The following is a 13,403-nucleotide window of genomic DNA, read 5'->3' on the forward strand; positions in this document are numbered from 1 at the left end:
ATGTTCCATACCTCATGAGCTTTCAGTGTAGCAGTTTCTACTATTTCATTGAGCCATTCCTCTTTAAATAAGCTAACAGTTCTTTTGCGCTTCATGCTCGTTGCTTTTTTGGAATTTGAAATAGTGAATCAATAATTTCTTCAATTAAAACATTATAAATAAGCCAGTTCTTAAACTCTGCAGACAAATCATCGCAAACTCCATGTTATGAATACTGTCCACATCAGAAACCAGAAAAGGAAATGTCATTATGTGCGGTCATGAAATATACCTATCATGCCATATACTTAACATGCTAACAAGGTAGAGGTGGACAACTTTTTGCACACAGTTCTGGTTGAGCTGTGTCTGTGGAAGGAAAGGAATTGTTAACATTACAGGTCTAGACTTTGCATCAGGAAAGGTATTCAGTATAAAGAGGAGAGGAGGAAGGGTGATTAGGTGAATTTGTGGGGGGGGGTGAAGGATAATGGGGGGAAAGGAGCCAGGAGGAATAGAGATGAGTTAGGCAAAAGCCGACAAGGAAAAATGGGGACATACGAAGCCAGGTGGGGGGAAAAGGAAGGATGAGTAAATGACAAACATGAGGAGATGCTAGAATAAAAAGGTTGGGGGAAGGGAAGGGGGCTTGCTAGAAGAGATATCCCCGTCAAGAAGGCCTCAAAGCTCTCCACTTCTTTCTTGACAAAAGAACCAACCAATTCCCCTCCACCACATCCCTCCTCTGTCTGGCAAAACTGGTCCTCACCCCAACAATTTTTTTCTTCAGCTCTTCCCACTTTCTCCAAACTCAAGGGGTAGCCATGAGCATTCGCAAGGGCACCAGATATGCCTGCCTTTTTGTTGCCTATGTAGAACAGTCCATGTTCAAAGCCTTCCCCAGTTATACCCCCTTGCTCTTCCTCTGCTACACTGATGATTTCATTGGCATTGTTTTGTGCACCCAGGCTGAGCTCATTAACTTTATCACCTTTGTCTCTAACTTCCACCCTGCCCTTAAATTCACTTGGTCCATCTCAGACACCTCCCTTCCCTCTCTTGATCTCTCTGACTTCATCTGTGGAGAGAAACTGGGTCCTTTATAAATCCACTGATTCCCACAGTTATCTCAACTATACCTTTTCCCATCCTATCTCCTGTTTTTTTTAAAAATCCTGTTCCCTTTTCTCAGTTTCTTCGCCTCAGCTGCATCTGTTCCCAGGACATGACTTTCCATTCCAGAGCATTGGAGATTTCCTCCTCTAAAGTGTGTGGTTTCCCTCCTTCCACTTTACTGCTGTCCTTAACTCCAACTCCTCCATTTCCCATATGTCCACCCCATCTTCCTCCTCCTTTAATAGTGATAGAATCCCTCTTGTCCTTACCACCCCATCAACTTCCGCAACTTCTGCCATCTCCAGAGGGATCCTACCACTAAACATATCTTTACCTCTACCTCTCCCTCTCCCTCCCCCTCCCCATCCCCCCACCCTGGCTTTCTGCAGGGAATTCTCCCTCTGCTTCTCCTGTGAATCTTCTGGGGTCATCTATTGTGATAATAGGCTCTTGCTGCTGCCTCAGGACTCATCAGAAATTGGGGCACCACTTGGTTGAGTCCCTCCTGCTCCATCTGCCTCCTGCGGATCTTCCCATTTCTCCATGGCTGCCTCTTGTGCCAAGATGAGGCCACCCTCTGGGTGGAGGAGCAGCACCTTGTAATCTGTCTGGGTGTCTTCACCCTGGCATGAAAACCCAGACAGATTACCAGTGAACAAGTTTCTCTCTCTCCCACCCCCTTTTCCCCTTCTTCCCACTTGGACATTTTACCTCTTCCCACCTCCTATTACATCAAATCCACCCCCTCCCCTGCCCGGCCCTCTTCTGTTCCCCCCCGCCCCCCAGGCCTGGTCCTCTCCTGCTCCCCCTTAGTTATAAAGAAGGCAAGACAGCAGCTGTACATTGATTAGGAACCCTCTCTGATATTGGAGAAAGTATTGGGGGAAAGTGGTGGAGTCAGTCACGTCCAGGGTTGCTAACAGCTGCAAAAAAGATGAGGGTTAGATTTATAATTGGCAACTTTGGAAAAGAGCCATTTTCATTTACACAGCAGGGATGGAAAGTTAACAGGAATTCTGGATAGAATAAGTATAGATAATGCAAATCACAGTAAATTTAAAGACTAGAGAAGAAAGGAATGTTAAATATAGCATTTACTAAAGAATAGTGTATTGTTGAGAGCTAAAGGAAAGATGTGAAGTACTATTAAGAATACTTAAATGACAGCACTCAACAGTAACAATGTGGGAAATTAGGTTTATTGGGATAGGATCAACAGAATAGGAAGTGATTTCATGAATAAGATGAGCTTTCAGAGAATGTGATAAAAGATGTTATATAATTTTGAAAAAAAATGCTAACCTGGGGAAAAGGGAAAGGAGAGTCTGAACCAGTTGCTCTAATACCCTTCAAGCTGCTTATATTTGTTGATGTGCAAAGGGAAAAGGTTATAATGAAAATTTTCATTTCATCCATTGTTACTGTGATGGTCACCAGCTTTTAGTGAGTTCTGCTTGGGACTCTACTCGTTCTGAGTTAAAATAACAATTGGCAATAACTTGTCTGTCAAATGTCAAATAATTGGCTATGATGCGGTAAGTTCTTTCTGGCATCACCCAGTGCTTGGGCTGAAGGTTTCCCATGGAGGTGGGGTGGGTAGGGATCACCCAGTGCTTGGGCTGAAGGTTTCCCATGGAGGTGGGGTGGGTAGGGATCACCCAGTGCTTGGGCTGAAGGTTTCCCATGGAGGTGGGGTGGGTAGGGATCACCCAGTGCTTGGGCTGAAGGTTTCCCATGGAGGTGGGGTGGGTAGGGATCACCCAGTGCTTGGGCTGAAGGTTTCCCATGGAGGTGGGGTGGGTAGGGATCACCCAGTGCTTGGGCTGAAGGTTTCCCATGGAGGTGGGGTGGGTAGGGATCACCCAGTGCTTGGGCTGAAGGTTTCCCATGGAGGTGGGGTGGGTAGGGATCACCCAGTGCTTGGGCTGAAGGTTTCCCATGGAGGTGGGGTGGGTAGGGATCACCCAGTGCTTGGGCTGAAGGTTTCCCATGGAGGTGGGGTGGGTAGGGATCACCCAGTGCTTGGGCTGAAGGTTTCCCATGGAGGTGGGGTGGGTAGGGATCACCCAATGCTTGGGCTGAAGGTTTCCCATGGAGGTGGGGTGGGTAGGGATCACCCAGTGCTTGGGCTGAAGGTTTCCCATGGAGGTGGGGTGGGTAGGGATCACCCAATGCTTAGGCTGAAAGTTTCCCATGGAGGTGGGGTGGGTAGGGATCACCCAATGCTTGGGCTGAAGGTTTCCCATGGAGGTGGGGTGGGTGGGGATCACCCAGTGTTTGGGCTGAAAGTTTCCCATGGAGGTGGGGTGGGTAGGGATCACCCAGTGCTTGGGCTGAAAGTTTCCCATGGAGGTGGGGTGGGTAGGGATCACCCAGTGCTTGGGCTGAAAGTTTCCCATGGAGGTGGGATGGGTAGGGAATGAGAACTCTTTATCCTTTTTGCATTCCTTCGTTCTATGTTCCTTTTTTGTTGACATCTTTCAGTGGGAGCAATTTTCATCTGTATACATTTTTCATGATTTTAAATGCCCCTTTCTGATCCTCTTGCACCCTCCCCAGTTCCACATGAATCCATAATTCTGAAACCTGGCATTTTTGGGTAAATCCCTTCTGCACTTTAAAGCCTTTAAATCTTTGCAAACTGTAAAACCTAAACAACACACATCAAATTTGCTGGTGAACGCAGCAGGCCAGGCAGCATCTCGAAGAGGTACAGTCGGCGTTTCGGGCCGAGACCCTTCTTCAGGACTAACTGAAAGAAGAGCTAGTAAGAGATTTGAAAGTGGGAGAGGGAGGGGGAGATCCAAAATGATAGGAGAAGACAGGAGGGGGAGGGATGGAGCCAAGAGCTGGACAGGTGATTGGCAAAAGGGATATGAGAGGATCATGGGACAGGAGGCCCAGGGAGAAGGAAAAGGAGGAGGGGGGAAAACCCAGAGGATGGGCAAGGGGTATAGTCAGAGGGACAGAGGGAGAAAAAGGAGAGAGAGAGAAAGAATGTGTGTATATAAATAAATAACGGATGGGATACGAGGTTTCTCTATCCGCCAGAGAAAGCAGAATCTCCCAGTGGCCACACATTTTAATTCCACATCCCATTCCCATTCTGATATGTCTATCCATGGCCTCCTCTACTGTAAAGATGAAGTCACACTCAGGTTGGAGGAACAACACCTTGTATTCCGTCTGGGTAGCCTCCAACCTGATGGCATGTACATTGACTTCTCTAACTTCCGCTAAGGCCCCACCTCCCCCTCGTACCCCATCTGTTATTTATTTATATACACACATTCTTTTTCTCTCTCTCCTTTTTCTCCCTCTGTCCCTCTCACTATACCCCTTGCCCATGCTCTGGGTTCCCCCCCTCCCCCTTTTCCTTCTCCCTGGGCCTCCTGTCCCATTTTCCTTTCATATCCCCTTTGCCAATCACCTGTCCAGCTCTTGGCTCCATCCCTCCCCCTCCTGTCTTCTCCTATCATTTTGGATCTCCCCCTCCCCCTGCCACTTTCAAATCTCTTACTAGCTCTTCCTTCAGTTAGTCTTGACGAAGGGTCTCAGCCCAAAACGTCAACTGTACCTCTTCCTGGAGATGCTGTCTGGCCTGCTGCATTCACCAGCAACTTTGTGTGTTGCTTGAATTTCCAGCATCTGCAGAATTCCTCTTGTTTGCATGCAATACCTAAATGTGGGTATGCTAATTGTAGCCAAACCTCTACTTAATAATTAATCATGGTTTCTTTGTTCTACTGCTTTTAAACCCAGGCTCATGTCTGCTTTCTGTTTAAACTGCTTTCTCAACCTGCTAATCCACTTATAGTGAATAATGCACACATTCTTAAATTATTGTGCTCTTCTGGCTGTTTAGAATTATGCCATCTAGTTTAAATTATCTCTTTATTCTTACTATCAGAAGACAATACTTTGCATTTCTCTGTAATAAACATGATTTTTCACCTATACCACCAGCCATGTCTCTATTTCCTGGACGCTTATTAATATCCAAAGTTTGTATCCTCTGGAGAATTTCAAATAGTTCCCTTCTTTTGTCCAAGTCGTGTTTTTTTTAAAGCTGATCCATATACTGACCCCTGGAGTACTCCAGCATTTACTAGTCCAATAAATATTTTTTCACTGCTCAGGATTATATGCTGCACAGTCAATTTTCTATCCAATCACTATGGCACTGGGAATTCTCCCTCTTCTCTGTGGCTGTTGATATTCATCCCCCTCTCTGTGACTCTGTATTCATAATGCCCCTCCCCAACTATTTATTCCTATTCAGTTGTATTTTTCTCCAATCCCATGCACTGTAAATTTATTTTTTATTGTATCAAACTTTATTAAGACCTTCTTAAAGTATAAATACAGTACATCGGATGATTTCCTTGTATTCATTCTGCTAATTAACAGCCCACAGCTTTTTTAAGTGTGCTTTCACTTTCATGATTCTATGTTGACTTGGCCCAATGTTTTTTTTTAATTTTAGGTGCTCATTCTTAAGTTACTGCATTCTTAATGATAGATCATCTAGGATTATGGTACCATAGTAAATGCCAACTCCTTTAGAAGAGTTGGTGTAGATGAGGGTGTCTAAATTATCCTTAAAACAAAAAAAAAATTAATTTGTATAAAAGTAAATTTGTTTAGTACTGCTATTTGGCCTAAATGTTTTTGCTGATTGGTATTAAATTCCTTCTGTGTTTGATATTTGACCCCTACACACTCTAGATTGTTAAGTTTGCTCAAATATGGATTTAACTCCCCCTCCAGTGTAAAGAGGCAGTGAGTAAACCGTCAACCCATAGATATTGCTGAGTTTGAACATTTTTTTAAAAGTTCTAAGTAAGTGCAATTTAGAGGCTCTATTGTGAATAAATTTCTATTTATTTGAGAACCAACACTAAAGCATTTTCTCAATCTCAGAAAACAATGTTGGAAACTCCTGGCAAGTCAGGCAGTGTCTGTGAAAAGCAAGCTTGCATTTTGTGTAGAAACCCCTTTGTCAGAACAAGAAATCATTCATTCATATATTACATTTGAAAATAGATCATTATATTCACTAGTAAGGTGCACAAGAAAACTACATGGAGATCCAGAGTTTGACCAGCTTTTTTTCATACTTCTATAATTTAAAATAATATTTTGAAATCTAAAGTTTTCCCCAGATTTGAGTACATGAATCTTGCATTTTCATTTTCCACTTTTTAAAGTTTAATTTTTTTTTAATTTTAAGCTGTCTCTAAAACATCTGGGGTCTAAAAACCCTTCCACCACAGTCAGAATGTGATGATAGCTTTGATTAATACACAGAGGAAGAAATTTGTTTTTCAAAAGAAATCCTTCCCCAGAAGTATGCTTCCATATTATTGCTAACTATTTGCTGTATAGTTATAAATTACCAATACTGTTTAAGGAAGAAAGTGCAAAACGTGTGTGTAAGTCAAAAAATTGAATATTGCTCTTACATGAGTATTCAACTCTAAAAGAACATGACCATCAAAATTTACTGTTTTTAAAAAAGAAAATATGGATTTCAAATAACAAACAAATGACTGCACAAATTTTGGACTTGTAGCAAAACTGTAAACGATATGTCAAGGATGTATTGGGAGTGGAGCATTAAAGCTAATCTTTATTATAGCTAATTAAGTTACATGAGAAGGCAAGTAAATCAAATAAATGGAAAGACAAGTAATTTCGAAATACTTGTTTACTGCAGAGAATAGGTGAGCAAGCTTTTTTGGCAAACAAGCTTGCAGATAAATATAGAAGTGTTTGACTTGCATGCCTTAACGAGAGCTATTTCCTGTGTCTTGTGTGTACTGATGAGATAACACTTTGACTTATGGTTTTAAGAGTAGATTCAGAATGAGTCTTGGCAAATAGGATCTTCAAGAAATGAGAACTTAAAGTAAATATAATTGAGTTTAAGCAATCTTTGGAAAAAAGTGACTGTTTTATCAAGGTGCCTTACCAATCAAATATGGCTTTGTTTTTGACCTCTTGCTGCTCTGCTGTACAACACGTTTGCCTTAGTACCTATGATGGAAGGTACTGGGAGGTAGAAGGAACAATTCCAGTGAAGATGAAAAGTCAGCATGAATTTTCTTTCATCCTTAAGTGAGCTCTGGACCATAGTAAACACTACAAAACACTTGTTTTATAAGTTATATCCAAATAATGCCAGACATCTAGAGGAGATGGGTGGATGATGCAAAAGTTTGAAACATTTTGAATGGTAGCTATGTGAAATTTTAATATGTTGCAGAATTCTTCTTTTAATTCAAAATACTGTTTTATATTCTAGAGCTAACCTAGTAACCTTACCAAAGAAGTTGGAGGAACTTGAGCTTGATGAGCAGCAGAAAAATAGACTTGAAGCCTTTCTTACACAGAAGGCCAAAGTTGGTGAACTGAAAGATGATGACTTTGATAAGATAAGTGAGCTGGGTGCTGGTAATGGAGGTGTTGTCACTAAAGTACGTCACAAGCCTTCAGGTCTTATTATGGCAAGAAAGGTAAGCTACTATTAGCAGCATATGACAACTATAATTTGACATCCCAAACCTTGACAAAAACGTTCAGGAATTGCCTGTCACTGCTTTCTGCAGAAATTGAGATCATTTGGGTTAATAGGCATTTGGCAAGGGCCAATAAAAGAACTTGGGTTTAAGCTGAGTGGCTATTGTTAGAGTGGGGACCAGAGGCTTTGGGTGTAGAAGCTTCAATGAGGTGAAGTGGAGGCTAGGTTGAGGTTCCTGACAGGTTTCTCTGTCTTTGTCTGTTAGTGCTTAGATAGCATAGTGAGAATGGATCCCAGGTCAATGGTGTGCTCCTCGTGCCAGATGAGGGAGACTTCCACTCTCCCCGATGACAACTTCTGGGTGCAGCTCCTTACAGACCATGTTAAGAAACTGAAGCTGCAGCTGGATAACCTTTCCTCATGTGGGAGAATGAGGTGATGGCTAAGAGCTACAGGGAAGGAGTCTACCCCTAAGCTGCAGGAGGCAGGTAGCTGCGTGGCTCTCAGGAGAGGGAAAGGAAATGGGCAGGTAATTCACAGTAACCCTGTGGCTGGTCCCCTCAGTAACAAGTATACCATTCTGGATACTTTTGGGGTAATGGCCTGTCAAGTGAAAGTTGCAGCAACTTGGTCTCTCTGGCACCAAGTCTGGCTCCGTGGCTCAGAAGGGGAGGGGTGTAGAAGAGGAGCGCAGTGGTAATAGGGGGTTCAGTAGTTCGGGGAGCAGACAGGAGATTCCAGTGATGTGAGACGTGGGTGGTATGTTGTCTCCCAGGTGCCAGGGTCTTGGATGTCTTGGATCAGGTCCACAGCATACTAATGAAGGAGGGTAAGCAGCCCCAAAAGTCGTGGTACATATTAGAACCAACAATGTAGGTATGAAAAGGAATGAGAGAATGTTGGGAGCTAGGTAGGGAACTGAGAAGTAGGATCTGAAGGGTGGTATTATCTGGATTGCTTCCTTTGCCATGTGCCAGTGAGGATCAGAATAGGGTGATATGGCAGATGAATGTGTGGCTGAGGAATCGGGTCAGAGTTTCAGATTTGTGGATCATTAAGATCTCTTCTGGGAAAGTATGACCGATACAAAAAGGACAGGTTATCCTTATGGGCAAGTTTGCCAGAGCTGTTAGGAGGGTTTAAGCTAGTTTGGCAAGAGAATAGAAACCAGCGTGACAGGTCAGAAGATGGGGCAGTTGGTGTACAGGTAGATGCAGCGTGCAGAGAAACTGTAAGGAAGAATAGGCAGTGGAAAAAGCTGGATGGGTTGAAATGTGTCTATTTTAATGCAAGAAATATTAGGAACAAGGGTGATGAACTGCATTAGAGAGCATGCCCCCCCACCACTCTCAGAGCTACAGAGACGGATGTGCAGAGTTTTCATGGGTGACTTGAACTTCCCTAATATTGATTGGCACCTTCTTAATTCAAAAGGTTGAGTTATGGCAGAATTTGTGAGGTGTGTATTAGGTGTGACAGGAACATGGGAGCATATATTGGGAATAGATGTACTTGGGAAAATACACAGTGGAGATGTGGGTGTTGGTTAGGTAGTGCTTGCATTGGATTCTGGGTAGGTTTGTCCCTTTGAGGCCAGAATAGGATGGTATGGTGAAGGAACCATAGTTGACAGGAGATGTGGAACATCTACTCAAAAGGAAGAAAGAAGCATACTTAAAGTTGGGAAGCAAGGATCAGATGAGGCTCTAAAGCATTACAAGGCAGCCAGGAAGGAGCTTAAGAATGGGCTTACGAGAGCTAAAGGAGACATGGGAAAGCCTTGGTTAGTAGGGTTAAGGAAAACCCCAAGGCATTCTACATTCACTATAGAAGCTGGTATGATTAAAATAAAGAATATCATACTGAGCACTTCACTAATTTTTTAAGAAACTAGTAAGTCAGATAATCATCAGAAACTTGTTCTCATTCTCCAGCTGATTCATTTAGAAATAAAGCCTGCCATTCGCAATCAGATCATCAGAGAGCTCCAGGTGCTACACGAATGTAACTCTCCATATATTGTGGGCTTCTATGGAGCATTTTACAGTGATGGTGAAATCAGTATATGCATGGAGCACATGGTAAGTGTTTAAGCTGAAATGAACAGGTTGGTGGTTTTTTCCATTCTAATTTCTATATTGGCCTAATGTGGGATTATTTTCAAGGCATGAGTCAGAGACCTATTCAAAGGCTTTTTCAAATGGGAAGGGAAGGAGAAATGTTTCTACACCCAGGTTGTGCATTTATTCACCTTTCTGAATGCAGGAAGTGCAGGCCAGGCTAGTGTTCATTACATAACCCATTTGTGTTTGAGGTGGTGGTGATTTCATATTGAACTATTAGATTCTTCTAGTAAATGCACTCACACAGGGCCATTGGTTAGGGAGTTCCAGGATCAGACATAGTGATAACAGAAGAACAGTGATGTAATTTCTAAGCTGGGGGAACCAGAAATTGGTGGCAAAGCAAGTAACTTGTGGATATTTTATAGACTGTATGAAATGAGCTGCCTTGTTTTGTATGGCCTTGAGTGTACTGAGTGTTGCTGTAACTGCATTCAATCAAACAGGAAATATTCTGCACCTTTCTCCCATCCAAAAGACTTAATCAGGAGCATGACAAAGTGTAAGGACGTGAGTCATTTTGTAGGATATGCAGCCTCTGACAACTCCTCACAAAAATACAGGCATTTTGTTAGCTTTCCTATCAGTGCAGCCCCTGAATACTAAAAATTGTGAAATCAGACTTTTGGATCCTTCCTTGAGTCTGGAGAATTTTGGTAAATTCAAACCAATGTATCAAACTCTCACCAACCACATCCTTCAACATCCTAAGATTGAGTCTGTTACAGATCTGTACACCTATCAGTCCCCAGCTCAAAGTTTGCTCAATACTGTGTCCCTGGTGATTTTCTCTTTTTCAGTTACTTTACCTTATTACTTTATTGTCGCCAAACAATTGATACTAGCGCGTACAATTATCACAGCGATATTTGATTCTGCGCTTTGCGCTTCGTGGAGTACAAATCGATAGTAAATATAATAAAAATTTAAATTATAAATTATAAAAAAAATAGAAACGGGAAAGTAAGGTAGTGCATAAAAACCGAGAGGCAGGTCCAGATATTTGGAGAGTACGGCCCAGATCTGGGTTAGGATCCGTTCAGCAGTCTTATCACAGTTGGGAAGAAGCTGTTCCCAAATCTGGCCGTACGAGTCTTCAAACTCCTGAGCCTTCTCCCGGAGGGAAGAGACACGAAAAGTGTGTTGGCTGGGTGGGTCGTGTCCTTGATTATCCTGGCAGCACTGCTCTGACAGCATGCGGTGTAAAGTGAGTCCAAGGACAGAAGATTGGTTTGTGTGATGTGCTGGGCTGTGTTCACGATCTTCTGCAGCTTCTTCCGGTCTTGGACAGGACAACTTCCATACCAGGTTGTGTTGCACCCTAGAAGAATGCTTTCTAATTTACAGTTTGTAAATCTCTTTCTGGGATTTCACATGCATCCTTTTATAGTGATAGGCAATACAAAATATTCGTAACTTTTTCTGCTGTCTCCTTCTGATTTTGATACTGTATTTGATCTCTGGGCCACATCCAAAGACGTACAGATTAGTAAGAGTTAGCAAGTTGTGGGCATGCTGTGTTGGTGCCTGAAACATGGTAACATCTGTGGACTACCCCAGTACATATTTGGACTGTGTTGGCCATTGAAACAAACTATGCATTTCATTGTATGTCTTGATATACATGTGACAAAAATCTAATCTTTAATGTTCTTGCTCTTTAAAAACAGATTTTTCAATTTGTCATGCCAGCTGTATATGCCCATGATGCTGCTGCAAGTTTTTCATTGTACTATACCTCATTGTACTGTGCACATGACAATAAGCTCAACTGGATTATTTGTAACTGCAGCAGAGCGAGTTCATTGACAGAGCAGTGATGGTAGAGCACAAGGAGAGCAAACTGCAAGTCGTCGAAAACTTATCACCAATTTATTGTGCTGTAGGGTCATACATTGTATTTTACTGCCAAAATAAATTCCTGTCCCAAATAGATTTAGATGACTGGTCAGCAAAAGTAACACAGTACACACGCCGATCCTCATAGAGGGATCCGAAATGGAGGCAGCGAGCAGCTTCAAGTTCCTGGGTGTCCAACCTGGTCCCAACATATTGATGTAGTTATAAAGAAGGCAAGACAGCGCCTACGCTTCATGAGGAGTTTGAAGAGAATAGGCATGTCAACAAATACACTCAAAAATTTTGATAGTTATACCATGGAGAGCGTTCTGACAGGATCCAACACTGCTACCACACAGGGCTGAAAGAAGCTGCAGAAGGCTGTAAATCTAGTCAGCTCCATCTTGGGCACCAGCCTACAACGTACCCAGGACATCTTTACGGAGCAGTGGAGGTAGGTTGAGATGGGATGCCCTCAAAGGTTACTAGATTTTAAAGGCACAATGAGTTTAAGGGCACTTTATCTGAATGCCTGTAGTTTTCGTAACAAGGTCAGTGAACTTGTGGCACAAATCAGTAAAAGGGGTATGGTTTGGTGGCCATTACAGAAACATGGTTGTAGGGTGGAGACCACTAGGAATTAAATATCCAAGGATATCAGGTAATACGGAAAGATAGGCAGGAAAGTAAGGGAGGTAGAATAGGGTTCTTAATTAAGGCAATAGTGAGTGATGATATGAGATCTAAGGAGCAGAATATTGAATCCATCTGGGTAGAGATCAGGAATAGTAAAGGGGAAAAAAAAATCACTGGTGCAGTGATCTATAGGCCACTGAATAATAACATTACAGTAGCACAGGCAATAAACCAAGAAGTATCTGAGGCATCACACATAAAAAATGCTGCTGAACGCAGCAGGCCAGGCAGCATCTCTAGAAAGAGGTACAGTCGACGTTTCGGGCTGAGACCCTTCGTCAGGACTAACTGAAAGAAGAGATAGTAAGAGATTTGAAAGTGGGAGGGGGAGATCCAAAATGATAGGAGAAGACAGGAGGGGGAGGGATGGAGCTAAGAGCTGGAAAGTTGATTGGCAAAAGGGATACGAGGCTGGAGAAGGGAGGATTATGGGACAGGAGGCCTAGGGAGAAAGAAAGGGGGAGGGGACCCCAGAGGATGGGCAAGGAGTTACAGTGAGAGGAACAGAGGGAGAAAAAAGAGAGGAAAAAAATAATAAATAAGGGATGGGGTACGAAGGAGAGGTGGGGCATCAACGGAAGTTAGAGAAGTCAATGTTCATGCTATCAGGTTGGAGGCTACCCAGATGGAATATAAGGTGGTGTTCCTCCAACCCGAGTGTGGCTTCATCTTGATGGTAGAGGAGGCCGTGGATAGACATATCAGAATGGGAATGGAACATAGAATTAAAATGTGTGGCCACTGGGAGATCCTGGTTTCTGTGGGTGAGGCATGTAGAATGGAACCACAGTTATCACTTGGGACTTTAACTTGCACATAGATTGGGTGAATCAAGTTGGTCAAGGCAGTTTTGAGGAGGACTTCACAGAATGCATCCATGATGGCTTTGTTGAACAGCATGTTCCCTTGTAGGTTCAGTAATGTGCTATCTTGGATCTGGTCCTGTGCAATGAGACAGGTAAAATTAGTGATTTTGTAGTTAGGGATCCTCTTGGAAAGGGTGATCATAGCATGAATGAGTTTCTTATACAAATGGAGGGTGCAATAGTATGATCTTAAAACCAGTGTATTATGCCTAAACAAAGGATACTACAATGGGTTGAGGGTAGACTGGGAACAGAGTCTAT

At 42.8% G+C, this 13,403-nt stretch overlaps 1 protein-coding gene across 1 annotated transcript in view; it reads left to right on the plus strand.

Moving 5' to 3' along the window:
- Positions 1-13,403, plus strand: part of map2k2a (mitogen-activated protein kinase kinase 2a) — a 93,724-nt gene that overhangs the window by 14,768 nt on the left and 65,553 nt on the right. Inside the window, exons 2-3 of the mRNA XM_063032034.1 lie at positions 7,403-7,613; positions 9,553-9,699. Coding sequence (XP_062888104.1) covers positions 7,403-7,613; positions 9,553-9,699 — 358 coding nt within the window. The remainder of the gene's footprint in view (positions 1-7,402; positions 7,614-9,552; positions 9,700-13,403) is intronic.

The sequence above is a fragment of the Mobula hypostoma genome, chromosome 24, assembly GCF_963921235.1.
Source record: "Mobula hypostoma chromosome 24, sMobHyp1.1, whole genome shotgun sequence".
NCBI classification, from domain to species: domain Eukaryota; kingdom Metazoa; phylum Chordata; class Chondrichthyes; order Myliobatiformes; family Myliobatidae; genus Mobula; species Mobula hypostoma.